Here is a 26974-nt window from a genome sequence, read left to right on the forward strand (position 1 = left end):
TATCTCATTGCCCTGGGAGTGACACACTGCCTCTAACTATAGTCTCAGCGCACTTGTCACTCCCTGGTCGTTTCACTCCTATAGCTCACCATTCTTGCCATCATTGTCGAAGTCGATGGTAGAGAACTGCCTGGCGTTGCTGTGAGCCATACAGTCAGCAGTCTGACTCTGCGGCAGGAACTTTCCAATAGTCAATTTGTATCTGTTATAAATAAAAATACTTGATAGATAGATGTATAAATGTGTGTATATTTTAATGGGGGGGAAATAAATAGGCTATGAATACTAGTAATTTGTTATGTATCGAAGGGAGAGAGAGAGAGAGAGAGAGAGAGAGAGAGAGAGAGAGAGAGAGAGAGAGAGAGCACCACCTCACCTTTCGTCTCCACTGGCAACACTAAACAGTCCCCACTGGCCCCACCTCGTCAGGCCATTAGCTGATCGGAAGACTGTCCGCATTGTATACAACCTTGATGACGTCATGGCGTGCAGGTTATCGTTTCCTTTAGTGATAAGACGAATACATAACATCAGTATCTGTTAATTATGTCTAGATAGATAGATAGATAGATAGTTAGATAGATAGATAGATAGATAGATAGATACATAGATAGATAGTTAGATAAGACGATCGTTTGTAATATCAACATCTGTTAATTTGATATGGAGACATTTTTGCATGTATATATATATATATAGTCATATTTCATTAAGGTCACATATATGAAAGTCACATATATGGGAAGACTCACCCATATAGTACTCCTGAGAGGCCTCCCCGAATCCCACTGCATACTCCTGCCAGTTTCGCTCAAAGTTCTCTGTCAGGTTCTGTCTCACTAGGAAAGCTGTCCACCCTCCTCCTTCTGTCTCCATGTCGCACCACACCTTCACACCCTTGTCGCACTTACACCTGCAAGATAGAGGGTGTTAGTATCTCTCACACTCACTCTCACACTCACTCTCACACTCACTCTCACACTCACTCAATTTTCTCTTACTCTCTCATTCTATTTTTCTCACTTTAAGTTTTTCTCTCTTAACTCTTTTTCACTCTTTCTGTCTCTCTCTCTCTCTCTCTCTCTCTCTCTCTCTCTCTCTCTCTCTCTCTCTCTCTCTCTCTCTCTCTCTCTAACTTTCACTCACTTTCTCTTTCTTTCAGGATAGTCTGAAACATTATGAAGATGTACTTTCATATAGAGAGACAGACATAGACAGACATATACAGACAGACAGATGCTGATGGACATAAACAGACATGGACAGACATAGATAGAAGACAAACATACCGACAGACAAACAGACAGATAGCTGGACAGACAGACATATATAAAGACAGACAGAAAGCAAGACATATGTATAGACAGACATAGACAGAAAGACAGCCATATAAACATACATAGACATAGAGATAGACAGACACTCACTTGAAGGGGAAGATTTCATAGACGCCGCTCTGTTTGTGGCCGTGGAGGAGATGGTCGGCACAGTCATGAGCCCTGAAACACAAACGGGAGACTACAGCTGGATAGAATGGCTACAAGAACTATACCCTTGCCACACCTTCATCACCATTACCTAACCATCTTCATACAAAAGTAACTGCCTTAGTTGAGTTAATAAAGCTGCAGATCTGTCAGGTATTCAGTGACTGTTGCCTCATAGTCAATGCATGCGACTGTTGTCGGCTTTGGGGTCGATGATCTCGTTCCCCTGAAGCAAAGCAATGCAGACCTAAGCAGAGAAGGACAGTCAACATCTCAACCAGGCTGCAACGTGGCCTCGGGGCTGCTGCTTCTGCTCAGACAACACCTCGGTCAGTCTTGCATAGAAACATCTTGCACTTGGTCTCATCCCACCAGAGGTTGTGACCACCAGAGGAGTGAAGCTGCTGTAATCCACATTCTGAATTCTCTGTGTTAACGATCTGTTCTTGTTCTCGTTCCTCCTGGGTGCAGCCTCGAGAGATACTGTAGGTTACGGTGACATGTGGCCGTGGGATCGAATATCCTGATGGCAAAAGAAGGCTCATTGTCCCCGCGTTCAGAATCCTAGAGTAGTGACGTCCACACGGGCTTCGTTGGATGTTTTGGAAGATCTGTGAAGGAGATTCTCACCGTTCAATGGAAGGAGGGTCGGTTCAACCGTGACATCATAGCAGATTTCCTTCAACATATTTGCTGTGAGATCCCATACTTCGTCATGTCTCATGTATACGAAGCCCCCTTTCTTGCACACCATGGCGTGGTCAGTGTCATAGGATGAACTACACACGTATTGGGAGGCCAAACCTTCTACTGGCCAACCATACCTACTACTACTAGTACTACGACTGCTACTGCTGCTGCTACTGATGATGATGATGATGACGATGATGATGATGATAATAACAACAATAAGTAAAAACAAGATATAGATTAATAGATAAAAGGAACTAAGAAATAACTGGATAAACAAGGCATAATAACAACAAACAAACCTTAATCTATTAGCGGAAGGTGAGCAGGTAGATGTTTTCAGCCATGGCATGATGTAATGGGTAGTTCCGTATCTGTTGTATCCATTAGGAGAGATAACGAGGTAGTTAGGTCGTTAGACATTCAAGAAGGGGTTATAATACCTGGTTGTTAATTAGTTATGACACCTAGTTGTTGCCTAAATAGATTACCGGAGTGTTAATTAGTTATGGTACCTGGTTGTTGCCTAATTAGAATACCTGGTTGTTAATTAGTTGTGATACCTGGTCGTTGCTTAATTAAAATACCTGTTCTTTTTAACATTTGTTAGTTAGAACACCTGATTTTTAGTTGATTCATAACACCTGGTTGTTAATTAATAACAAGTTGTTAGTTAGCTGGAACACCTATTTTATGGGACATGAATTAGATGTTGCTAGCTAATAGCTACTTATAACACCTGTCCGTGGGTAGTTATGAGTCCTCATTAGTTAAACACTTGATTACCTGAACATATATCTATCTACCTATCTATCTATCTATCTATCTCACATGTCCACTGAGGTATCCCCTCTCCTCAGCTTTTCTAGCAGCTCGGTAAGGGCGGCCTCCTTCTCCTCGAGGTCTTGGAGGTCCTTCTCGAGCACGGCCTCCTCCACACTTAGTTCAGGCAACAACTTGAGCACCTCTGATGGATAGGTTAGGTAAGGTTAGATTATGCTAGGTTAGGTTAGGTTAGGTATCACACCTTTCAACACCTGTATCACACCAGTCAACACCAGTATCATAACTGTCAACACCTGTACCACACCTGTCAACACCAGTATCACACCTGTCAACACCTGTATCACACCTGTCAACACCAGTATCACACCTGTCAACACCTGTAACACACCTGTATCACATCTGTCAACACCAGTATCACATCTGTCAACACCAGTATCACACCTGTCAACACCTGTACCACACCTGTCAACACCTGCATCACACCTGTCAAGACCTTTATCACACCTGTCAACACCTGTAACACACCTGTATCACATCTGTCAACACCAGTATCACATCTGTCAACACCAGTATCACACCTTTCAACACCTGTATCACATCTGTCAACACTTGTATCACACCTGTCAACACCAGTATCACATCTGTCAATACCAGTATCACACCTGTCAACACCTGTATCACACCTGTCAACACCTGCATCACACCTGTCAACACCTGCATCACACCTGTCAACACCAGTATCACATCTGTCAACACCAGTATCACACCTGTCAACACCTGTATGACACCTGTCAACACCTGCATCACACCTGTCAACACCTGTATCACATCTGTATCACACCTAAAACACCTGCATCACACCTGTCAACACCTGTATCACATCTGTCACACCAGTATCACATCTGTCAACACCTGTATCACAGCTGTCAACACCAGTATCACAGCTGTCAACACCTGTATCACACCTGTCAACACCAGTATCACAGCTGTCAACACCAGTATCACATCTGTCAACACCTGTATCACACCTTTCAACACCTGTATCACAGCTGTCAACACCTGTATCACATCTGTCAACACATGTATCACGCCTGTCAACACCTGTATCACACCTGTCAACACCTGTATCACACTGTTGTAACAATGTCATGAGTGTTCCCGCCTGAGGGTTCGAGCCAATCATAGAACCTGTGAGAGTGAAGGCCTTAGACCTGGACCAATAAGAAAACCTGTGAGACGTGACGTCATGAAGAGGTGGCATCCCTCCGTAAGTGTGGGTGTGTGGGTGTTATCTCCTCACATGGCGAGGTATAATGTGAGTACCTTTTAGGTTCATCCGTTTCACGAAATGCATTGTGATTCATGTGACCCCTGGTTAGCTAGCTAGGAAGATATGTTATTGTTTTGAAGTGTAACTGTTCATTTTGAGTAACGTCGTTAATAAACGAAGAACCATTATGATTAGTTCTCAATTCCCTTGTGTCTGGAGTAGAGTATTGTCCTCTCTAAGTATCTTTAGTGGTATGCAGTAGTACAGTCTTGCCCCCCCCTCCCTCAGTACATTCCTTAACACCCCTCAGCCTGAAAAACAACATAAACTAGTACCTCTCACTCCCCCCTTTCTCAATTCTTCCTTCACCATCATACAAGTATAACTAGACAGAAGAAAAGGAAGAATAAAACCTTTTTATTTAATATTATTGTTACACTATCAACACCTGTATCACACATGTCAACACCTGTAAACACCTGTATAACACCTGTATCACACCTATCAACTCATGTAAACACCTGTATAACACTTGTATTACACCTGTCAACACCTGTATAACACCTATACATCACCTGTATAGCACCTGTATCACACCTGTCAACACATGTAAACACCTGTATAACACCTGTATCACCCTGTCAACACCTGTAAACACCTGTATCACACCTGTATAACACCTGCATCACACATGTAAACACCCGTATAACACCTGTAAACACCTGTAAAGACCTGTATATATACACCTGTCAACACCTATCACACCTGTAAACACCCGTATAACACCTGACCTGTATAAGGCCTTTATCACACCTGTCAACACCTGTATCACACCTGTCAACACCTTTATGACACCTGTAAACACCTGTAACAACCTGTATCCCACCTGTCAACACCTGTATCACACCTGTCAACCTGTATCATACCTGTATAACACCTGTATCACACCTGTCAACACCTGTATCACCTGTCAACACTTGTATCACACCTGTCAACACCTGTATCACACCTGTGAACACCTGTATCACACCTGTATCACACATGTAAACACCTGTAGCACACCTGTCAACCTGCATCACACCTGTATAACACCTGTATCACACCTGTCAACACCTGTATAACACATGTATCACACCTGTCAACGCCTATATCACACCTGTCAACACCTGTATAACACCTGTGTCACACTTGTATCACACATGTCAACACCTGTAGCACACCTGTCAACCTGCAGCACACCTGTATATCACCTGTATCACACCTGTCAACACCTGTATAACACCTGTATCACACCTGTCAACACCTGTATAACACCTGTATCACACCTGTCAACACCTGTATAACACCTGTATCACACCTGTCAACACCTGTATAACACCTGTATCACACCTGTCAACACCTGTATAACACCTGCATCACACCTGTCACACCTTTATCCTGTCAACACCTGTACACACATCTCTGTCACCAGTATCACATCTGTCAACACCAGTATCACACCTTTCACCACCTGTATCACATCTGTCAACACCTGTATCACACCTGTCAACACCAGTATCACATCTGTCAATACCAGTATCACACCTGTCAACACCTGTATCACACCTGTCAACACCTGCATCACACCTGTCAACACCTGCATCACACCTGTCAACACCGGTATCACATCTTTCAACACCAGTCACACCTGTCAACACCTGTATGACACCTGTCAACACCTGCATCACACCTTTCAACACCTGTATCACATCTGTATCACCACCTAAAACACCTGCATCACACCTGTCAACACCGTATCACACCTGTATCACATCTGTCACACCAGTATCATCTGTCAACACCGTATCACAGCTGTCCAATACCTGTCACACCTGTCAACACCAGTATCACATCTGTCAACACCTGTATCACACCTGTCAACACCTGTATAACACCTGTATCACACCTGTCAACACCTGTATAACACCTGTATCACACCTGTCAACACCTGTATAACACCTGCATCACACTAGAGAGCGAGAATATTATTTGTAATTTGAGTCAGGTTTTTATTCCTCTGATAATATTACTGTATTTGACAGTTAATAACTCAACATTGATTACAAACATCGCATTGAAGAGACAGACAGACAAAGAGATAGATAGATAGATAGATAGATAGATAGATAGATAGATACAGTAGATAGATAGATAGACAGACAGACAGACAGGCAGGCAAAGAGATAGATAGATCGATAGATAGACAGATAGATAGACACACAGACAGACACACAGACAGACAGACAGACAGACACAGACGAAGATATAGATCGATAGATAGATAGATACACAGACAGACAGACAGGTGTACAGCTCACCATAGTAGCGGAAGTTAATAAGGTCGTAGAACTGCCGACCCACCATTTGGGCAGGTGTCGATTGGCCAGGTGGGACAGCATCTATCTTACCTGTGGAGGAGTAACACTTGATTAATTAAAACGCTCACCTGAACATTTGTCGTCTCACCTTTGCAAACCTGATGATTAAACACCTTAACGTAACCTGATCTAACTGAAATTTATTATTATTATTATTATTATTATTATTATTATTAAGTAGTAGTAGTAGTAGTAGTAGTATAAGTAATCTTCTTCCTCTCTATTCATTCTTATCACAGGATCACAATGTTAAGATAAGTAATACAGTAAAACCTTTATTTAACGTTATATGGAGGTAGGTAAAGAGACTCACCCTGGTTGAGCTTCAGTAGGAGTTCTGGACAGTCGACCAGCTGTAGACTGTGTTGACAGGCCGCCTTGATCACTCCAGTCAACTTCTGCCACACCTCGGAAGGCACATTCACCCTCTCCTGAGATAGGTGATGTGGTGGTGGTGATGGTGTGGTGACCTGGTGATGGAGGTGAGGTGGTGGTGTGGTGGTGATGGTGTGGTGACTTGGTGATGGAGGTGAGGTGGTGGTGTGGTGGTGGATGCGGTGACCTGGTGATGGAGGTGTGGTGGTGGTGATGGTGTGGTGACCTAGTGGTGGAGGCAGTGTGAGGTGGTGATGGTGTGGTGACCTGCGGTGGTGGTGGTGTGGTGGCATGGTGGTGTGGTGACCTGGTGGTGTGTGGTGGTGATGGTGTGGGTGACCTGGGCGTGGAGGAGGTGGTGGTCATGATGGTGTGGTGACCTGTGATGGAGGTGAGGTGGTGGTGGGTGACCTGGCAGGTGGAGGTGAGGCAGTGGAGGAACCTGGCGGTGGTGGTGTGGTGGTGATGTGTGTGGTGACCTGGTGGTGGTGGTGTGGTGGTGATGGTGTGGTGACCTGGGTGGAGGTGAGGTGGTGGTTATGATGGTGTGATGACCTGGTGGTGGAGGTGAGGTGATGCTTGGTGATGGTGGTGTGGTGATATGTGATGAAGAAGTGGTGAGAGTGTATGGTGAAGGGAATAGTGACTCTAGTCTGTTAACTTCACTCAAAACTTGCAATTGCGTCGTAAGGTCAGTTTGTAACGAGGCAGCTGATTGGACGGACACGGGTTAAAGAACAGTAGTGATTTGTCTCGTGTCCGTCCGCCAACCAATCAGCTGCCTCGTTACAAACTGACCTTAGGCCTTTTAGTCTCAAGCTTCGAGTGAACTGATTGGTCACTGTGGTATATCAGGCTACTGGCTTCCTCAGGGTTGGTTAGGTTAAGTTAGATTACGGTAGGTTACGTTCGGGTTGATTAGGTTAGGTTAGATTAGGTTAAGTTACGTTAAATTAGGCTACGTCAGGCTAGGTTAGGTTAGGTTAGGTCAGGTTAGGTTAAGTTACGTTAAATTAGGTTAGGTTTGGTTTGGTTTGGTTAGGTTAGGTTTGGTTAGGTTAGAATAGATAGGGTTAGATTAGGTTATTATAGGTTAATATTAAGTTCGATTAGATTAGGGTGGTTAATCTTCAGGTAAAATAAACATGGTGGGCCTAGTCACCAGGTAACATATTCTAAACACTGTAATCGTGAAACACTTTAAAAAATACATAAATTATATACAATAATTAAAAAAAAAAATACACTAATACATTAATTAAAAAAATACACTAATACGTTAATTTATTTACGCTAAAATACAACAAACATTAACAAAGTCTCATAACACAACCAGTAATGTCAGAGAGAGAATGAAACGGTGTGAGCAAAGGCTGGACTCTTTCTCCCTTCCTAGAACGACCGAATATCATCAAGCAGTCAGTACACAGGTCCTCTTTTATCTTCACCGTGGCCCGGCTATTACTTTGTCGTTGTTATTATTTGCTTATTATTATTATGTTATTGTTATTATTATTATTATTATTATTATTATTATTATTATTATTATTATTATTGTTGTTGTTGTTGGTGTTTCCTCTCACAGTCGAGGCTATTTGTTAGAGAGGGAGCTATAGTATAAAGGTAGAGTCTGTGTAAACCTATATAGTCCTGTGTAAACCTATATAGTCCTGTGTAAACCAATATAGTCCTGTGTAAACCTATATAGTCCTGTATAAACCTATATAGTCCTGTGTAAACCAATATAGTCCTGTGTAAACCTATATAGTCCCATGTAAACCTCTATAGACCCTAGTAAAGTGACCCATTTGATCGATAAATATATACCCAAGACCACACCCAGTGCCTCTAGGAATACGATGGGATCCCTACACGAACCATGAGGCGGTCGATAAAGTTAAGAAGAAAACCCAGAAATTCAAGACGTGGCGTTGAGTCAAACGATGAGCAGGACAGGAGGATGTATGCAAGAGCCACAAACCAAGCAAAGGCAGAGTGTAGAAGGGCTGAAAATGAGTTCCAGAAGCAGGTTACAAACGAACAAAGGAGGTCAAGTTAAACCCAAAGGCGTTTTATCGCTATGCAAAATCGAAATTAAAAACGCGAGTAGGAGTATCAGACCAGAGGCTGGTGGATGGTAGTTACGCAGATTCTTACCAGGATAAAGCTGAGGTATTGAACAGCTTCTTTTCCTTGGCGTTCACAAAAGAGGATGCAACTAACCTTCCTGCTTTTGAAGACAGACGGTTCGACACAGCACTGACCCACAATGTGTTCACAGAAGAGGGCATTACACATAAACTGTCAAAGATAAGGGTCCATGAGAGTCCCGGCCCTGACATGGTGCATCCCAGAGTGCACCAGAGCTTACCGAGCCCCTGAAGATCCTGTTTTGTAAATGCCTGGATGAACAAAAGGTCCCCAGTGAATGGAAAGTGGCTTATGTGAGTCCTACCTTCAAGAAGGGCTATCGTCTCTCCACGAACAACTATAGACCGGTGAGCCTGACCAGCATAATATGTAAAGTACTTGAGAGTATTATCAGAGATGCAGCGATAAGACATCTACTACGAAACTACCGTGTAAAGAATTGCCAACACGGTTTTATGCCAGGGCGCTCCTGCTTAACACAATTGCTCAAGGTATTGGATATTTGGACCCATATTCTGGAACAGGGTGGTAATATCGACAATATATATTTAGATTTTGCCAAGGCTTTCGACAGTGTACCCCACGAAAGGCTGAAAATCAAACTAGAAGGGAATGGAATTCGGGGAAATGTCCTAGCGTGGACAGAAGACTTTCTACGTGACCGCAAGCAGTGTGTGGTGATTAATGAAATGAAATCATCATCTGTACCTGTCACAAGCGGGGTACTACAGGGCAGTGTATTGGGCCCGCTGTTGTTTGTTTGCTTCATAAATGACATGCCTGACGTTGTACACTCCTCCATACAAATGTTTACCGATGATGCCACGTTATTTCGGGATATCAAGAACCAAGCAGACTGTGAAGGGCTGTAGAAGGATCTCTGTGAGCTCCAGGAATGGTCATAGAAATGGCTACTGAGATTCAATGTTACGAAGTGCAAGAGGATGCACCTGGTGCGTACCAACGGTAAGGAGGCGTATCATATGTCCCAACGGGATGAAGAAACTGCACTAGTTGAGATTGAATGTGAGAAGGACCTAGGTGTGTATGTTGACAATGAGCTGAAGTTCTCGGGCCATTGCGAGAAGAAGGTAAATCAGGCAAATAAATTATTGGGTCTTATAAGAAGGTCGTTCAGATATTTAAACGGTCCGTCCCTCGTAACGATCTTCAAGAGTGAAGTGCTTCCCCATCTGGAGTATTGTCACCCCGTCTGGTCCCCGAGATATGCTAGGGACTGTCAGTTGGTTGAAAATGTTCAAAGGAGGGCCACCAGACTGGTGCTTGCATTCGGCACCTCAACTACCCTGAGAGATTAGAGTGCCTGAACTTGTCTAGCTTATACTACAGACGGGCAAGGGGAGACCTAATTCAGGTGCATAAGCATCTCAAGGAGCACTATTAAGTCGAATGTCCTTACTTGGAGCTGGCGGACGCTCGCCCCACAAGGGGTCACAGCTCAAGATTGAAGAAGCCATGAGTCCAGAAAACTGTGAGGGCAAACTTTTTCGGAGTGAGGGTTGTGAACTCTTGGAACAATCTGCTAGAAAGTGTTGTGACGGCACCGAGTGTGAGCTCTTTCAAGACAAGACTTGACCAACACTGGAACAGGTTCAGATACATTCAGGAGTCGGTGCATGCCCAGTACTTGCCAACAGTGCGTAACAGAGAGCCAGAATATGACTAGTTCCTGACAACAGTGCGTGACAGAGACGTGACCGTTCGCCTTAGCGGCTAACGAGCCGATCAGTGGTGAAGAGGATAAAAGTAAAGTAAACCTATATAGTTCTGTGTAAACTTATATAGTCCTGTGTAAACCAATATAGTCCTGTGTAAACCTATATAATCCTGTGTAAACCTATATAGTGCCGTGTAAACTTATATAGTCCCGTGTAAACCAATATAAACCCGTGTAAGCCAATGTAGTCCCGTGTAAACCAATATAGTCCCGTATAAACCTTGATAGTCCCGTGTAAACCTATCAAGTTTTCTGAGTTGCCTACTTCTAGGATCCCTAGTGAAGAATAGGACCAACCTGTAGCGTCTGGTACACTGGCCTCCCGCCCGTGGTGATGGCGACACACACACACAACAGCGACACCAGCCACCTCCTTGCTGCTGCTGTTGCCATCTCCTTCGCCTACATAGGGATAGAGTGAGAGACGAGAGATGAAACGGTCTGTGTGTGTGTGTGTGTGTGTGTGTGTGTGTGTGTGTGTGTGTGTGTGTATGAGGATGGCAGTGATACATAGGTTCCTCTCGATGATAATGTAAACAATAAAATCAATATATTTAACAGTATTGTACCGGGTTAGGACACGACAGGACACAGTTGGACACGATAGGACACGATAGGACACGGTAGGATACGGTAAACACGGTAAACACGATAGATACGGTAAGACACGGTAGGATACGGTAAGACACGGTAAGACACGGTAGGATACGGTAAGACACGGTAGGATACGGTAAGACACATTGGGATGTTAAGACACGGTGGGATACGGTAAGACACGGTAGGACTGATGAACACGGTGGATACGGTAAGACACGGTAGGATACGGTAAGACACGGTAGGATACGGTGGACGGTGGATACGGTAGACACGGTAGGATACGGTAAGACACGGTAGGATACGGTAAGACACGGTGGGACACGGTAAGACACGGTGGATACGGTAAGACACGGTAAAGACACGGTGGGATACGGTAGACACGGTGGGATACGGTAAACACGGTAGGATACGGTAGACACGGTAGGATACGGTAAGACACGGTAGGATACGGTAAGACACGGTAGGATACAGTAAGACACGGTAAGACACGGTAGGATACGGTAAAACACAGGGATACGGTAAGATACGGTAAGACACGGTAGGATACGGTAAACACGGTGAGATGATGAAGACACGGTAGGATACGGTAAGACACGGTGGGATACGGTAAGACACGGTGGATACGATGAACACGGTATAGAATCGGTGAACACGGTAGGATACGGTAAGACACGGTGGGATACGGTAAGACACGGTAGGATACGGTAAGACACGGTAGGATACGGTAAGACACGGTAGGATACGGTAAGACACAGTGGATACGGTGGAACGGTAAGACGGTAGGATACGGTAAGACACGGTAGGATACGGTAAGACACGGTGGATACGGTAAGACACGGTAGGACACGGTAAGACTGATGGAACTGAGACAGGACACGGTAAGACACATTGTAGGACACGGTAAGACACGGTAGGACACAGTGAACTGGAATGGGATACGGTAAGACACATGATGGATACGGTAAGACACGGTAGGACACGGTAAGACACGGTAGGATACGGTAAGACACGGTACGATACGGTAAACACGGTGATGAATTGCAAGACGTACGGTAGGACATTGAACACGGTGGGACACGGTAGGACACGGTAGGACACGGTAGAACACGTAGATTACCTGCAGAGTTAGCAATGCTGGACACGGGGAATGTCGGTGGTGGTGGTAGAAGTAGCAGTATTAGTGGTGATGACAGTGGTAGTAGCGATGGCAGTTGACTCGTAATTGGTTGTGGCAGCGGTGTGGTGGTGGTGCATGACGCAGGGAGTGTGGCACTGTACTAGCACTGGGACACTGGCACTTAAATCAAGGTTAAACTAACAGTTGCACCACCAAATTTCCAACACACACACACACACACACACACACACACACACAACCCTAATCTAAGAAAATTCACGTGAAAATGACATACCCCGTATATTTCTTAAACTTAACCACCTTTTGTTAAACCAACCTAACCTAACTCCCCCAGGTAGTATTAGTGTATTTAAATTCCTTCTACACCTGCCATATAAACAACATAATTAAAAATTAAAAAGTCGTGTAATTCTTAACTAAAAAAAGTCACCAACTACACTGTATATTCAACTATATTATATATTAATTTCTAACTTGGTTAAGAAAAGTCACACATTGCAACTATGAAAATTTGTTATAAATAAAATATACTTTGTTTGAGCTTGTTTAAATATTGACCATATTCATATTATTTCGTTAGCCTCTTCACTACTCTTAACTAATCTTTACTATTCATATTCATTTATTTGATTTCCTTCATTTCATTCACTCACACGTCAATATTTTCCCGCATCAATAACGCCTGTTACCTTTAACTTAATGTTACTTAAGATTACCATTCTGTGGTGCTCTTTGATACTGTGAGATATAAGAAAATGTAACTCTAGACGAGGAACTAAAGTAAAGGTAATATTAAGGAATATTGTATAAACAGCCAACGACGTCAAATGATAATTGTAAACGCCTTGGTTAAGGACGTTCAGGTGACGGGCAAGTCGAAGGGAATGATTGAAACCCACCTTTTGACGTATTTAATATTTATTGATGTGACAATACTCAGATGGGTAAGCACTTCACTCTTGAAGATCGTTACGAGGGACGGACCGTCTAGATATCTGAACGACCTTCTTATAAGACCCAATAATTTATTTGCCTGATTTACCTTCTTCTCGCAATGACCCGAGAACTTCAGCTCATTGTCAACATACACACCTAGATCCTTCTCACATTCAGTCTCAAATAGTGCAGTTTCTTCATCCCGTTGGGTTTATGATACGCCTCCTTACCGTTGGTACGCCCCAGGTGCATCCTCTTACACTTCCTGACATTGAATCTCAGCAGTCATTTCTGCGACCATTCTTGGAGCCCACAAAGATCCTTCTGCAGCTCCTCACAGTCAGCTTGATTCTTGATTTCCAGAAAGAATCGGCAAACATTTGTATGGAGGAGTTTACAGCGTCAGGCATGTCATTTATGAAACAAACAAAAAAACACAGCGGGCCCAATACACTGCCCTGTGGTACCCCGCTTGTGACAGCTAAAGATGATAATTTCGAGCCATTAATCACCACACACTGCTTGAGGTCATGTAGAAAGTCTTCTATCCACGCTAGGACATTTCCCCGAATTCCGTACCCTTCCAGTTTGATTTTCAGCCTTTCGTGGGGTACACTGTCGAAAGCCTTGGCAAAATCTAGGTAAATATTGTCGATATTACCACCCCGTTTCAGAATATGGGTCCAAATATCCAATACCTTGAGCAATTGTGTTAAGCAGGAGCGCCCTGGCATAAAACCGTGTTTGCAATCCTTTACAAGGTAGTTTCGTAGTAGATGTTTTATCGCGGCATCTCTGATAATACTCTCAAGTACTTTACATATTATGCTGGTCAGGCTCACCGGTCTATAGTTGTTCGTGGAGTGACGATCGCCCTTCTTGAAGGTAGGACTCACATAAGCCACTTTCCATTCACTGGGGACCATTTGTTCATCCAGGCATTTACAAAACATGATCTTCAGGGGCTCGGCAAGCTCGTTCCTCAACTCTCTTAGCACTCTAGGAGGCATCATATCAGGGCTGGGACTCTTATGGACCTTTAGGTTTGACAGTTAATTCTAATACCCTCTTCTGTGAACACAATGTGGGTCAGTGCTGTGTCGAACCGTTTGTCCTCAAACGCTGTTGGGCGCTGTAAACGCTTCTGCGCTTCACCTTACACAGGAATGTAGGGGGGTGCCCAATAAAAAAAAAAAAGTTAATCGCATCCTCTTTTGTGAACACGTAGGAAAAGAAGCTGTTCAATGCCTCAGCTTTATTCTGGTCAGAATCTGCTTAACTACCATCTTCAAGCCTCAGGTCTGATTATCTTACTCGCGTTTTTAATTTCGACTTTGCAGAGTGGTAAAACACCTTTGGGTTTGACTTGACCTCGCTTGCAACCAGACTCTGGAACTCCTTTTAAGTCCTTCTACATTCTATCTTTGCTTGGTTTCTGGCTCTTGCAGGTGGAGCTGAGGCACTCTCTTTTTCCTTACTTAATGATTTGGAACAAATAATCAAACACCCTACACGCGTTCCTGATCGACACGATCAACTTGCTAACATTCTTGATCTTTGTTTTACCTCTAACCCCTCACACTATTCATACTCAATTTTTGCCCCCTTAGGGTCTTCTGATCACAACCTTATTTCTATTAAATCAAACTGGGCACGACCACCTCCCCCACCCCCCTCTAAACGTCAACTATGGCACTATCGGAGGGCAAGCTGGCAATCCTTGCGAGAATTCTTCACCGACTTTCCTTGGGATGAATGTTGCTTTTCCACTCGGGATGCCTCAGTATGTGCTGACAGCATTGCTGGGGTTATACAGGGCGGTATGAGTGCATTTATCCCATCTTCTACCAAAACTTTCACATTACAATCATGGTTTGATCGCTCCTGCTCTCTTGCTTGCAGGGTGATAGATAGGGCATATCGAGCTATGAAACTATCTCCTTCTCCTATTACCCACACCTCTTTCATTACTTCTAGGAATCGTTGTAAGGCTATTCTTCGTAGGGCCAAGCGGAATTTTATTAAAAGAAAGACTGCTGTCCTGACTAATTCTTCCTCTAGTAAATCCTTCTGGTCCTTAGCTAAAAACATCTGTAACAACTTCTGCACGCCTTCTTTTCCTCCCCTCTTCCGTCCCAATAACTCTATAGCCAACTCTCCCCCTGAGAAAGCCAACCTCTTTGGCACCTTATTCTCCTCTAATTCCACCTTAGACGATTCCCAACTCTACCCCTCCTACCCCTGCACCTCCTACTGAACCTATGCACTTTCCTATAATCTCCACTCGCAGGGTTGCCGGTGTGTTATCCAGGTTGGATGTGAGTAAGGCGCATGGACCGGACGGAATACCCCCTCGTGTTCTGAGGGAGTGTGCTGAAGCCCTGGCCCCTGTGCTTGCTCGCCTCTTTCGCCTTTGCCTCAAAACCAAAACTTTTCCTTCTTCTTGGAAGCATGCCTTGGTTCAGCCCATCCCGAAGAAGGGTGACCATTCTAATCCCTCTAACTATCGCCCCATTGCCCTAACTTCATCCCTCTCTAAGATTTTCGAAACTATCTTGAACTCCCATTTTCTCCGTCACCTTGAACGCCTTTCTCTTTTGTCGGATCACCAGTATGGCTTTCGCCAGGCAAGATCTACTGGTGATCTGCTCTCCTATTGCACCCATCTTTGGTCATCCTCTCTTAGGGATTATGGGGAAACTTTTGTCGTGGCCCTCGACATCTCCAAAGCATTTGACAGGGTATGGCACAAGTCTTTGCTATCTAAACTTCCCTCTTTTGGTTTCTCTCCCCCACTTTGTTCTCTCATCTCTAGCTTCCTTGAGAATCGATCCATGGCAGTTGTTGTCGAGGGATCGATTTCTCGCTCTTTCTCTACCAATAGTGGCGTCCCACAGGGTTCTGTTCTTTCACCAACTCTCTTTCTTCTTTTTATCAATGATTTACTTCACACTACAACTAATTCTATCCATTCTTACGCCGATGATTCTACTCTTCACTCTTCCTCACATTTTCCCCTTCCTCCTAACTCTCAAACTAGATCTGTTTCTAGAACTGATATCATTACTTCTATCAACGCGGATCTGTGCAGCATCTCTGAATGGGGAGATACAAACTTGGTTAAGTTCAATAGTAACAAAACTCAATATTTACCAATTACACTTTGTAAAGTAGACGATCTCCCACCAATTACATTTCAGGACGCTATCATCCTGCCAAATTCTGAAATAAATATGTTAGGCCTCACCATTTCCTCCAGTATGTCCTGGAAATCACACATCCTTAGTATAACTAAAGCTGCCTCCCGAAAGTTGGGAATGCTGTACAGATGCCGCAGCTACTTCACTCCTGAGCAGTTGCTCCAAGTATATAAGGGATTCATTCGTCCTAACTTGGAGTACTGCTCTCATATCTGGGGTGGCTCTTCTTCTGTCCAACTATTAGATAGGGTGGAATCAAAGGCATTTCGTCTTATTAACTCTCCTCCTTTAGTCGACAATCTCTCTCCCCTTTCTCTTCGCCGCAATGTTGCTTCACTCTCTCTCTTTTACAGGTACTTTAACGGGCAATGTTCAGGGGATTTGGCATCCTGTGTGGGTTCGTAACACACGTCTTGCCCGCGGTGCCCACCATTTCTCTGTGGATATCGGTCACACGAGAATAACCCATTATAGTACCTCCTTTCCTCACACAGCCAAACTGTGGAATGCTCTGCCTTCTTCTGTGTTTCCATGCTCTTACAATCTGTCTCACTTTAAAAAGCTGGTTTTCCGGCATCTTCGTGGTGTAGATTAATACAGTATAACCTTTTTTTCTATATTTTCAATTTCTTTCCGTTCTTTTTTTTTGCCCCCCAGGCTCCGTTGTGGGTCGTTTGACCTGTGCCCGGGTTGGCTAATTCCCGTAAAAAAAAATCCTCCTGTCCTGCTCATCATTTGATCCAACCCACGTCTTGAATTTCCTTACCGTTGGCACACTTCGTGACATTGAATCTTAGCAGCCATTTCCTTCTGAAGCGAGTAGGAGTATAGACCTGAGGCTTGAAGATGGTAGTTACGCAGATTCTGACCAGGATAAAGCTGAGGCATTGAACAGCTTCTTTTCCTCAGTGTTCACAAAAGAGGATGCAACTAACCTTCCTGCGTTTGAGGACAGACGGTTCGACACAGCACTGACCCACATTGTGTTCACAGAAGAGGGTATTAGAAATAAACTGTCCAGGCTAAAGGTCCATAAGAGTCCCGGACCTGACATGGTGCATCCTAGAGTGCTAAGAGAGCTGTGCAACGAGCTTGCAGAGCCCCTGAAGATTCTGTTTTGTAAATGCCTGGATGAACAAATGGTCCCCAGTGAATGGAAAGTGGCTTATGTGAGTCCTATCTTCAAGAAGGGTGATAGTCACTCCACGAACAACTATAGACCGGTGAGCCTGACCAGCATAATATGTAAAGTACTTGAGAGTATTATCAGAGATGCCGCGATGGAACATCTACTACGAAACAACCTTGTAAAAGATTGCCAACACGGTTTTATGCCGGGGCGCTCTTGCTTGACACAATTGCTCAAGGTATTGGATATTTGGACCCATATTCTAGAACGGGGTGGTAATATCGACAATATTTACCTAGATTTTGCCAAGGCTTTCGACAGTGTACCCCACGAAAGGCTGAAAATCAAACTGGAAGGGTACGGAATTCGGGGAAATGTCCTAGCGTGGATAGAAGACTTTCTACATGACCGCAAGCAATGTGTGGTGATTAATGGCACGAAATCGTCATCTGTACCTGTAACAAGTGGGGTACCGCAGGGTAGTGTATTGGGCCCGCTGTTGTTTGTTTGTTTCATAAATGATATGCCTGACGTTGTACACTCCTCCATACAAATGTTTGCCGATGATGGCAAGTTATTTCGGGAAATTAAGAACCAAGCGGACTGTGAAGAGCTGCAGAAGGACCTCTGTGGGCTCCAGGAATGGTCGAAGGAATGGCTGCTGAGATTCAATGTCACGAAGTGTAAGAGGATGCACCTGGGGCGTACCAACGGTAAGGAGGCGTATCCATATGTCCCAACGGGATGAAGAAAATGTACTAGTTGAGACTGTGTGTGAGAAGGACCTAGGTGTGTATGTTGACAATGAGCTGAAGTTCTCGGGCCATTGTGAGAAGAAGGTAAATCAGGCAAATAAATTATTGGGTCTTATAAGAAGGTCGTTCAGATATCTAGACGGTCCGTCCCTCGTGACGATCTTCAGGAGTGAAGTGCTTCCCCATCTGGAGTACTGTCACCCCATCTGGTCCCCGAGATATGCTAGGGACTGTCAGTTGGTTGAAAATGTTCAAAGGAGGGCCACCAGACTGGTGCCTGCACTTCGGCACCTCAGCTACCCTGAGAGATTGGAGCGCCTGAACTTGCCTAGCTTATACTACAGACGGGCAAGGGGGGACCTAGTTGAGGTGTATAAGCATCTCAGGGGCACTACTCAGTTGAGTGTCCTTACTTGGAGCTGGCGGACACTCGCCCACAAGGGGTCACAGCTCAAGATTGAAGAAGCCGCAAGTCCAGAAAACTGTGAGGGCAAACTTTTTCGGAGTGAGAGTTGTGAACTCTTGGAACAATCTACCAGAGAGTGTTGTGACGGCACCGAGTGTGAGCTCTTTCAAGAGAAGACTTGACCAACACTGGGGCGGGTTCAGGTACATTCAGGAGCCGGTGCATGCCCAGTACTGCCAACAGTGAGTGACAGAGACGTGACCGATCGCCCGGGCGGCTAACGAGCCGATCAGTAGTGAAGAGGTTAAAAGTAAAAAGTAAAAAAGTATGCTTGGTTCTTAAGTTCCCTAAATTAAGAACCAAGTAGACTGTTAAGAGCTGAAGAAATGGCTGCTAAGATTCTTACCAAGGTATGGAAGTTACATGTCGTGGGTCATTATTTTATGCTCGTGTTCCGTCCTAAACAAACAGTCTGTGTCAGGGCTGAGGAGGGACGAACACCTGCTATTGAAAGGAGACTAGTAATATAAAAAGAATTTCCCACTTACATAAAACAAATAAAGAACATCTCCATAATTTAGAGAAGAATAAGGAGAACAGGATAGGTAGAGAGCTAGTTAATGAAGCAGTAATAGCCAGTATTTCCTTATGTTCTGTATGATAACTTGGTGAGCTTGTAGTTATGTCCTCTCGTGTTGGTGTGGGTGACATCACAAACAAATGGCCCTAGTTCATGTTTTTCATTTACAGGATTTTGAATGATTCATATCTCACTTATTATTCAATTGCGACAAGTAGGGTTCAGAAGATAGCTCTCGACAAGATCTATTCATTTTTTAAGCAACAAATCATTGGCTGCATATTGGCTGAAAATGCAACAATACTGTACCAGTGTGAATACATATACTGTACATTATGAAAGTGTTCATGATAAAGGTGAGGCAGATGGCCATCACCAGAAGTTGTCACCAGGGGCCTGAATATTGAGTCATATATGGTTATATAGAGAAAAAAAAGAAAATTCTTATATAACGTTTCTATAGAAAATTTATAGTTTTGGGGATAATTAAAATTTTTATTTTGTGATAAAATTAGCCAATCAGTGGGAGTATTTCTTTTGTCATAGTCTTGTGCGTGAATCAGCGTGAGTGTTTATATTTGTTAATTTTTCCACAGGTGTTCTTTGGATGATAGTAAGTAATAAAAATGATACAACAATGCACAGAACCTAACCTAACCTAACCAAAGAAACCTACACAACCTTACCGACAGTGGGCAGATCATGAAGGATGAGGAAAATTGCAGAATAATAATAACAGCAAAAAACTGATCATATGACACTAAAATTACGTCTTTCTGTCTGATATTCTGCGGGCGGGACGTTAGGTATGTTTAAGTAGGTTTCTTAGGCTGGTTATGTCAGCTTCTGTGCATTCTCATTTCCATTTTCGTGTTCAGTATCATGTTAATAGTAATTCCAGAATTTTTGGTTCAATTCCCCAGAGGTTATTTCTGGCGCTAACCGTCTGCTCCACCTTTACCAACATTATTACAGTACTGTGCTGTATATGTTTTATGTTAATTTAGGTTTCGTGGGTTAGATTGGTTCATTTTATGAATGATAAATTATAATGCAATAGTTTCTGATACTTTGGAAAGGTCTCAATCTCGTAGAATATCAAGTCTTGTGATTTTATGACCGTTGAATACAAGATTACCCCAGCCATGTAACGAAAGATCTCTAAAGAACAAAACTTATTATTTGCCTCAAGAATAACTCCAATTGGGTGGATGAAGTACTGTACACATTTTTTTTTTTTTTACATTTTCTCCAGTACTATATCCATAGTACTGTATAAGGTTGCTAGTCACTGGTTCACGCCACTGGCATCCCCAGTCATTCCATCTGTAAATGGCTATGATACGTAACTTTTCAATTGGGGAAATGGAGGCATATGAGTGGTGTTGGCCACTCTCCTTGTGTACCACGAAAAGCACAGTCTTTAGTGTATGTGTTTGTACTGCCCCAAGTGGACCATCAGGCCTATGGTATCCACTTTAATGTTATGTGGTAAGGTTAATGGAAGTTATTTTATTGATGAAAACAAGATTAACTCAATTCTGAAGTGTGTAGCTCTCTAAATCCCATGAAATGCAATAACAATATTATGCTGATTTTATCTGGTATTGCACAGCATCGTGAAGATGTACACACACACACAAAAGTAGTAAGTGAAGGCTACAAGAATATATTGAGACCATGACTTGCTACTCATACATGATAGGACACTGAGGCCTTACCTTTTCTAACTTTACTAAACCAATCAACTTATTTTTTGGAAAAATTAATCCATTTGCATCACAATATTTTTCCTAATCATCAGTGTGAGGTTTGTGTGGTAGCATGTTACCTGGATTAAAACGAGAACTGCTTCATGCCATAAAATGGATATGCACCTATACAGTATGTTGATATTTTATTGCAGGTAGTACAGTATACCATATGCTGAGGTAAATTGGTTTTATATATGCAGGTCGTTGTACTTTGTCCTTCCTACATCATCAGATTTGTCAGTCAGTCTGCACTTGGGTAACAATGATGTCAGAAATTTTTCCAAAGAGTATGTAGCCAACACCCTACATAGAGCTGTATGTAGTTTCTGATCCTTCATATGATATTTCCACATTATAGTTTCTTTTGTCTTTTCAGCTTTAAGCAGCTGTTTGGCTGACTGGCTGTGGTTGGAGTACTGCACAATGGCAAGGAACCTTGCCACTTTCTTTCATGTGGAAGCTACAAAACATCCTCAGAGCTTGGCACTTACTTACTGTCAAGGTTGGCAATCAGGTTTTTTAAATAATTCATAAAAACTATTTTATTAACTTTATTTAATTGTGAAGTGTCATGTTGAACTTTGCATTTTTATCTATTTTTCACTTCCACAGAAAATACAAATCTTTGCACTGAATGATTACACTGCTCTTGTAGTGTTAGTGCTCAAGAATCATAGTAATGTACTGCAGTTGTGTAGTTTATGAGATCTAATTAGATAATAATGTATGAGGCTGACAGTCTAGTGATGTAGAGGTATTGTAGTACTGTACTATATTATGACACACCTACTCTATTGTATATTGTGATACACCTTGTACTGTACTTTGTAATTTCTATTGGTGTTAAAGAAATTCATAAAACAAAATGGAGAAAGGAAAAGCTTCTAGTTTTTGAAGTGACCCAGCTGACTGAAGGTATTAATCACATGTAAGATTATTTTAAGAAGTTTATTATGTGTTCAGAAGACAGTACAGTACAATATAGACTAAGGTTTTTTTACATTAACACTTTCTTTGTTTTGTCTGTGTAGTGTACTGACTTGATCCTCTCCCCTTGTGTCTTGACAACATTTTCAGTATTTCATTATTTTGTGGGAGATGCTATATAGAAAGGATGTCACTGTAGGATTTCTCAAAAACTGGTTGCTGAATTTTTCTAATGCCTGTATAAGTGAAGGCCTTTTGATGAAGAGTTTGCTTACATAAAGGGACAAATGCCTTGAACCATTGTTGAATTTATGGTAAATATATTGATTTCTTAGTATTATGACAGCAGCCTTGATGAACTAAAATGTCAGTGGATTCTTAATTTACACAAAATATCATGATATGAGTCACATTTGGTCTGGTCTGGTCTGGGGGAATATCTTTGTAAAGTTTTCATTTTGTTTCCAGATGAAGTAAGTGAGAGGAGGATCACTTACCGAGAGCTGGAGGGAGAAGCGAGTGAAGTGGCCAGGATACTGTGTGAGGGTGACACTCAGGGGAAGCAGACTGAAATGTTGAGTCTGACATCACTGAAACAAAGAACTCAGAGTAAAGAGGTTTTTAACGGTAAGCAGTCAGTTGTGTGTGAAGGTTTGGTCTCGCAGGGTGTCGAGGACCAGACAACAGTTATTGGTATATTGTGTTCCTCGGGACCTGAAGCAGTTGCTTGTATACTTGGAATATTAGAAAAAAATGCCTATTTATATATTGCACCAGAATGTACAAAGAGAGAACTTACATCATTACTTCTTAGAGTTTGCCCTAGAAAAATATTGGTAGAAGAAAAGTACATGAAGTATTTTAATGAAATCTTTTCCGATGTTGTGGGCAGCTTCGACATTTTTGAGACACATTTTAAGCTCGTGTCTCTTAACAGTGAGAAAGAATCAGCATTTAAAGGAATGCAGGTAATGAAGGAGCTGGCTTATGTGATCCCAACCTCAGGGTCAACCGGTGTACCGAAATACGTGTACGTTCCTCATCGTTGTATAATGCCGAATGTTGTAGACTTGGTGGCCATGTTTGGAGTAGGACCAGAGGACTGCATCTTCTGCGCTGCTCCGCTGACGTTTGATCCGAGTGTTGTGGATCTGTTCATGGCATTCAAGGCAGGAGCAAAACTTCTCATGGTGTCACCTCAGTTGTTGAAAATTCCAAGTCTTTTATTACCCATCATGGTAAGGAATAAAATGACCATTCTCCAGGCTACACCAACACTCATGTTAAGTTTTGGAAGAGAGAGATTGCAGAAAATCTTTGCCGACAATTCTCATCTTAAAGTCTTGGCTCTCGGGGGTGAGATATTTCCTAAATTGTCTCTCATAAAACAATGGTTGAAAAAGACGTGTAAAGTAAGGATTTTCAACCTTTATGGTATTACAGAAGTGTCGTGTTGGGCTTCAGCAGCAGAAGTCACGGTAGAGGAACCTTTAGCCAGTTCAAAACAGATAACAACAGACAATGTAAAAATTCCAAGTTCCTCAGATGAACAATTAAATACACTAGAATGTATGTGTACTGACATGACCCCAGTTGGTAAGGCTCTGAGCTCTACTATAATAAAGGTGTTGAGTGAGAAAGGAGAGGAGGTTGGGGAGGGCAGGGAGGGAGAAATTTACATTGGAGGGAGTGAGAGAATCTGTTGGGTGGATGACGGCAGTGTAGTTTTTAATGATAAGGAAGACAGCGATGTAAAAACTAGACAAATCCAGTCAATTTTGAGACCAACTGGTGATCGAGGAATATTAAAAAATGGTAAAATTTATTGTCTTGGTAGATTAGACCGGCAGGTAAAGCGTAGTGGCCAGAAAGTAAGTCTTGCAGAGATTGAGAGACTGTGTAAAAGCTACACTTATGTTGATGCTTGTCATGTAGTATTAGATAACAAAGATAAAATTATAGCTTTTGTTTTTTCACACTTACAAGAAATAAGTGAAGAAGTTGTGTGGAAGGATTTGAAAAGAAATTTATCTGAATGGAAACTACCGGATAATGTCATCGTGGTGAAGGAAGTCCCTTTTAATAAACACGGCAAAGTTGATATAGACCAATTACTCTCCACAAGACCCCAATCATCTACAGTAAATTATAATAACTTTAACCATCAATCATTAGAAATATTTTATAAAGATCTTTGGAAGAGAATAGGCAAGTCTAAGAACATAAACCCAAGGGATAATTTTATTAAATGTGGAGGAAATTCACTAAATGCTGTGCAGTTTACAGAGGAATTAGGAATTTTTCTTGGCTGTGAGATACCAAACCTTCTGGATGTGTTACTCAATGGCACCTTTCTCGAGACTTACCAGTTAGTGAGGAAATATCATCATTCCAGGAAAAGTATCGATAATATTGACAACTCACATTCAGAAACTCGAAAAAAGATTAAAAGTGAATATTCAGACAGCCAGAGTAGCCAAGACATACGCGTTAAGGACGATAAAGAAAGTTATAGATTATACAATGATATTCCAACCTCTCATAGCCAAGGGATCACTCAGAAGTATTATTCCTTAGACAAAGAGGATCGTGTACCTCGATATAACTCCACCAGTCTGACTGTTGTGTCGAGAAGAGGCGTAAATAACAGAGGAACGTCACCACCAAAATACACTACAGTTCCCTACAGCGTAAACCTGGAGTGGAAATATAACCTCGGCAAATGCATCGACTCGACTCCGGTTGTGGTTGAATATAACAGTGCCGAGGCTTTTGTCTGCGTCGGCTCACACTCACACAAGTTTGCGTGTATTGACGTAATAACTGGAACTGAGCGCTGGTGTGTCGTGCTTGGTGGCAGAATAGAATCATCGCCGTCCATATCAAGAGACGGTGGATACGTGTATGTCGGCTGCTACGACGGATGTTTGTACTGCACTTGTGTCGAGGATGGATGTATCGCCTGGAAGTTTGAAACAGGAGGAGAGGTGAAGAGCTCCCCTGTTGTTGACGAGGAGACTGGTTGCGTGATCTTCGGTTCTCACGACAAAAGATTATACTGTTTAACTGCTGACGGGGAATTAGAATGGTCTGTAAAGGTCTCAGATGGCAGCATATTCTCCTCACCGTGCATTAGCGGGGATAGTGTTTATGTGGCTACTCTTGATGGCATAATTAGCGGAGTGAATAAAACGACAGGAAGTATTAACTGGAGATTATCCGTCAACAAACCTGTATTTAGTTCTCTCGCTTTATATTCCAAAGGTATAATTTTCGGAAATGTAATCGGGGAAATATTTAGTTATTCCTCGTCAGGCTTGAGACTCTGGAAATTTGAGACTAAAGGCAATGTATTTTCATCACCATTTGTCTTGCAGTTAGATAATGGGGTGGAAGTAGTCGGTGTCGGCTGTCATGATCACAGTGTATATTTCCTCAATGCAGTCGGTGAGAAAATTGCACAGTACAGTGGGTCATCCCCCATATATGCAACCCCATTCTTATTCTCACTCGATGACCAAAAGGCATTCAGGGCGGTAATATGTGAAACGTCTGGGAAATTCAGTATAATTCATATAAATCTCCATGGTGCCGTAGATACAGACACACCGGTCTCCTCCGTCACAACAGTCTCGGAGGCACACGTAGAGACTGTTTTGGAAAGTAAGGTTAATGGTGAGCTGTTTGCATCTCCTATACTGTTCAGGAATCGTTTATATATTGGCTGTAGAGATGATTTTATTTATAGTTTTAATTTATTGTCATAGCAGTCAGAAGAAGTGTGCCTTATGGTTTATACTGTTCACCCATCTCTTGTCTGGTTAACGGTTGGTCTCTTTCATCCAGCTTTTACACTTTCCCTCTTCTTTACCTTCTTCAATACTTTATCACTTATGTCACTTATACAAGAAAGTCTTCAAGAATTATTCAGTTCATTAAGTTTATAAATTTTATATGATCTGTAATAAATATTGCTCTTATCTTAATAAAAATTTAAGAAGGATTTTGTTTGGTGTTTCATTTCAACATTTAATAAGTTATGTAAGTACTGTACTGTACAGTACAAGGTTTTAAGAAGTTTGTCATAATGTACCGTATAGTCTGGAAACTCTAGAAACATTTTCTTCCATGTTACAACACAGTACTGTAGTGTTTATTCACCCCTCTTGGACCCAGTGCCCCCCAGACACATGCAAATGGGCCTGGCAGTATTATTTTACAGTCCACTTACTTTAAATGTCCAGGTATTATTGAGGATAGGCTGTATACTATATGCCAAATAAGCATCTACAAGGAACTGTACATGTAGGAGGGGGAGATGGATGCAGCCTGACTAGAATGGGTGGAGCCTGATTTCACTGTTACTATGCAAATCATCAAATTTTTTTATGATAGTTTCATGTGTACGTTTGCGTAGGTACAGTAGGTGTGTTTCCTCGTACAGTTGTTTGCTGTGGTACCTGATAGTTCATTGCAATTATGCAATTTTAATTTCTGATGTCATTTACTGTGTATTGCAATGCACTTTGTCACAAACCCTCTTGTTGTAAGCCTTTAAGGACACACTACAGTATTGAAATCTGCACAGCTCTGTCAGGGACAAAACAGTGTTGTGGTGTTATTAAATTGGTGACATTT

The 26974-nt window shown here is 42.5% G+C and overlaps 2 protein-coding genes across 4 annotated transcripts; one reads left to right on the forward strand and one right to left on the reverse strand.

The window, feature by feature from the left end:
* Positions 1–89: 89 nt before the first annotated feature.
* LOC121859274 (ficolin-2-like) lies at positions 90–12799 on the reverse strand (the record flags this gene model as incomplete). Its single annotated transcript, XM_042356047.1, is given in 10 exon segments — positions 90–202; positions 377–503; positions 753–913; positions 1428–1499; positions 2480–2551; positions 3009–3144; positions 6591–6680; positions 6964–7081; positions 11212–11316; positions 12629–12799. Coding segments are annotated over 9 exon segments (985 nt in total), but the record flags the coding sequence as incomplete, so codon positions are not given.
* Positions 12800–19339: 6540 nt separating this feature from the next.
* On the forward strand, positions 19340–26340 carry LOC121859275 (beta-alanine-activating enzyme-like). 3 transcript variants are annotated; one of them, XM_042356048.1, is made up of 3 exons: positions 19340–19485; positions 21786–21911; positions 22805–26340. In XM_042356048.1, exons 2-3 carry the CDS (start codon positions 21833–21835, stop codon positions 26101–26103), a joined length of 3378 nt encoding a protein of 1125 aa, XP_042211982.1. In that variant the 5' UTR covers positions 19340–19485; positions 21786–21832; the 3' UTR covers positions 26104–26340. The 3 variants fall into 3 exon arrangements, with proteins under 3 accessions (XP_042211982.1, XP_042211983.1, XP_042211984.1); XM_042356049.1 differs by lacking the exon at positions 19340–19485 and adding an exon at positions 19531–19596; XM_042356050.1 differs by lacking the exon at positions 19340–19485 and having other exon boundaries at positions 20893–21911.
* Positions 26341–26974: the final 634 nt, after the last annotated feature.

Source organism: Homarus americanus, unplaced genomic scaffold, assembly GCF_018991925.1.
Source record: "Homarus americanus isolate GMGI-L3 unplaced genomic scaffold, GMGI_Hamer_2.0 scaffold36188, whole genome shotgun sequence".
NCBI lineage: Eukaryota > Metazoa > Arthropoda > Malacostraca > Decapoda > Nephropidae > Homarus > Homarus americanus.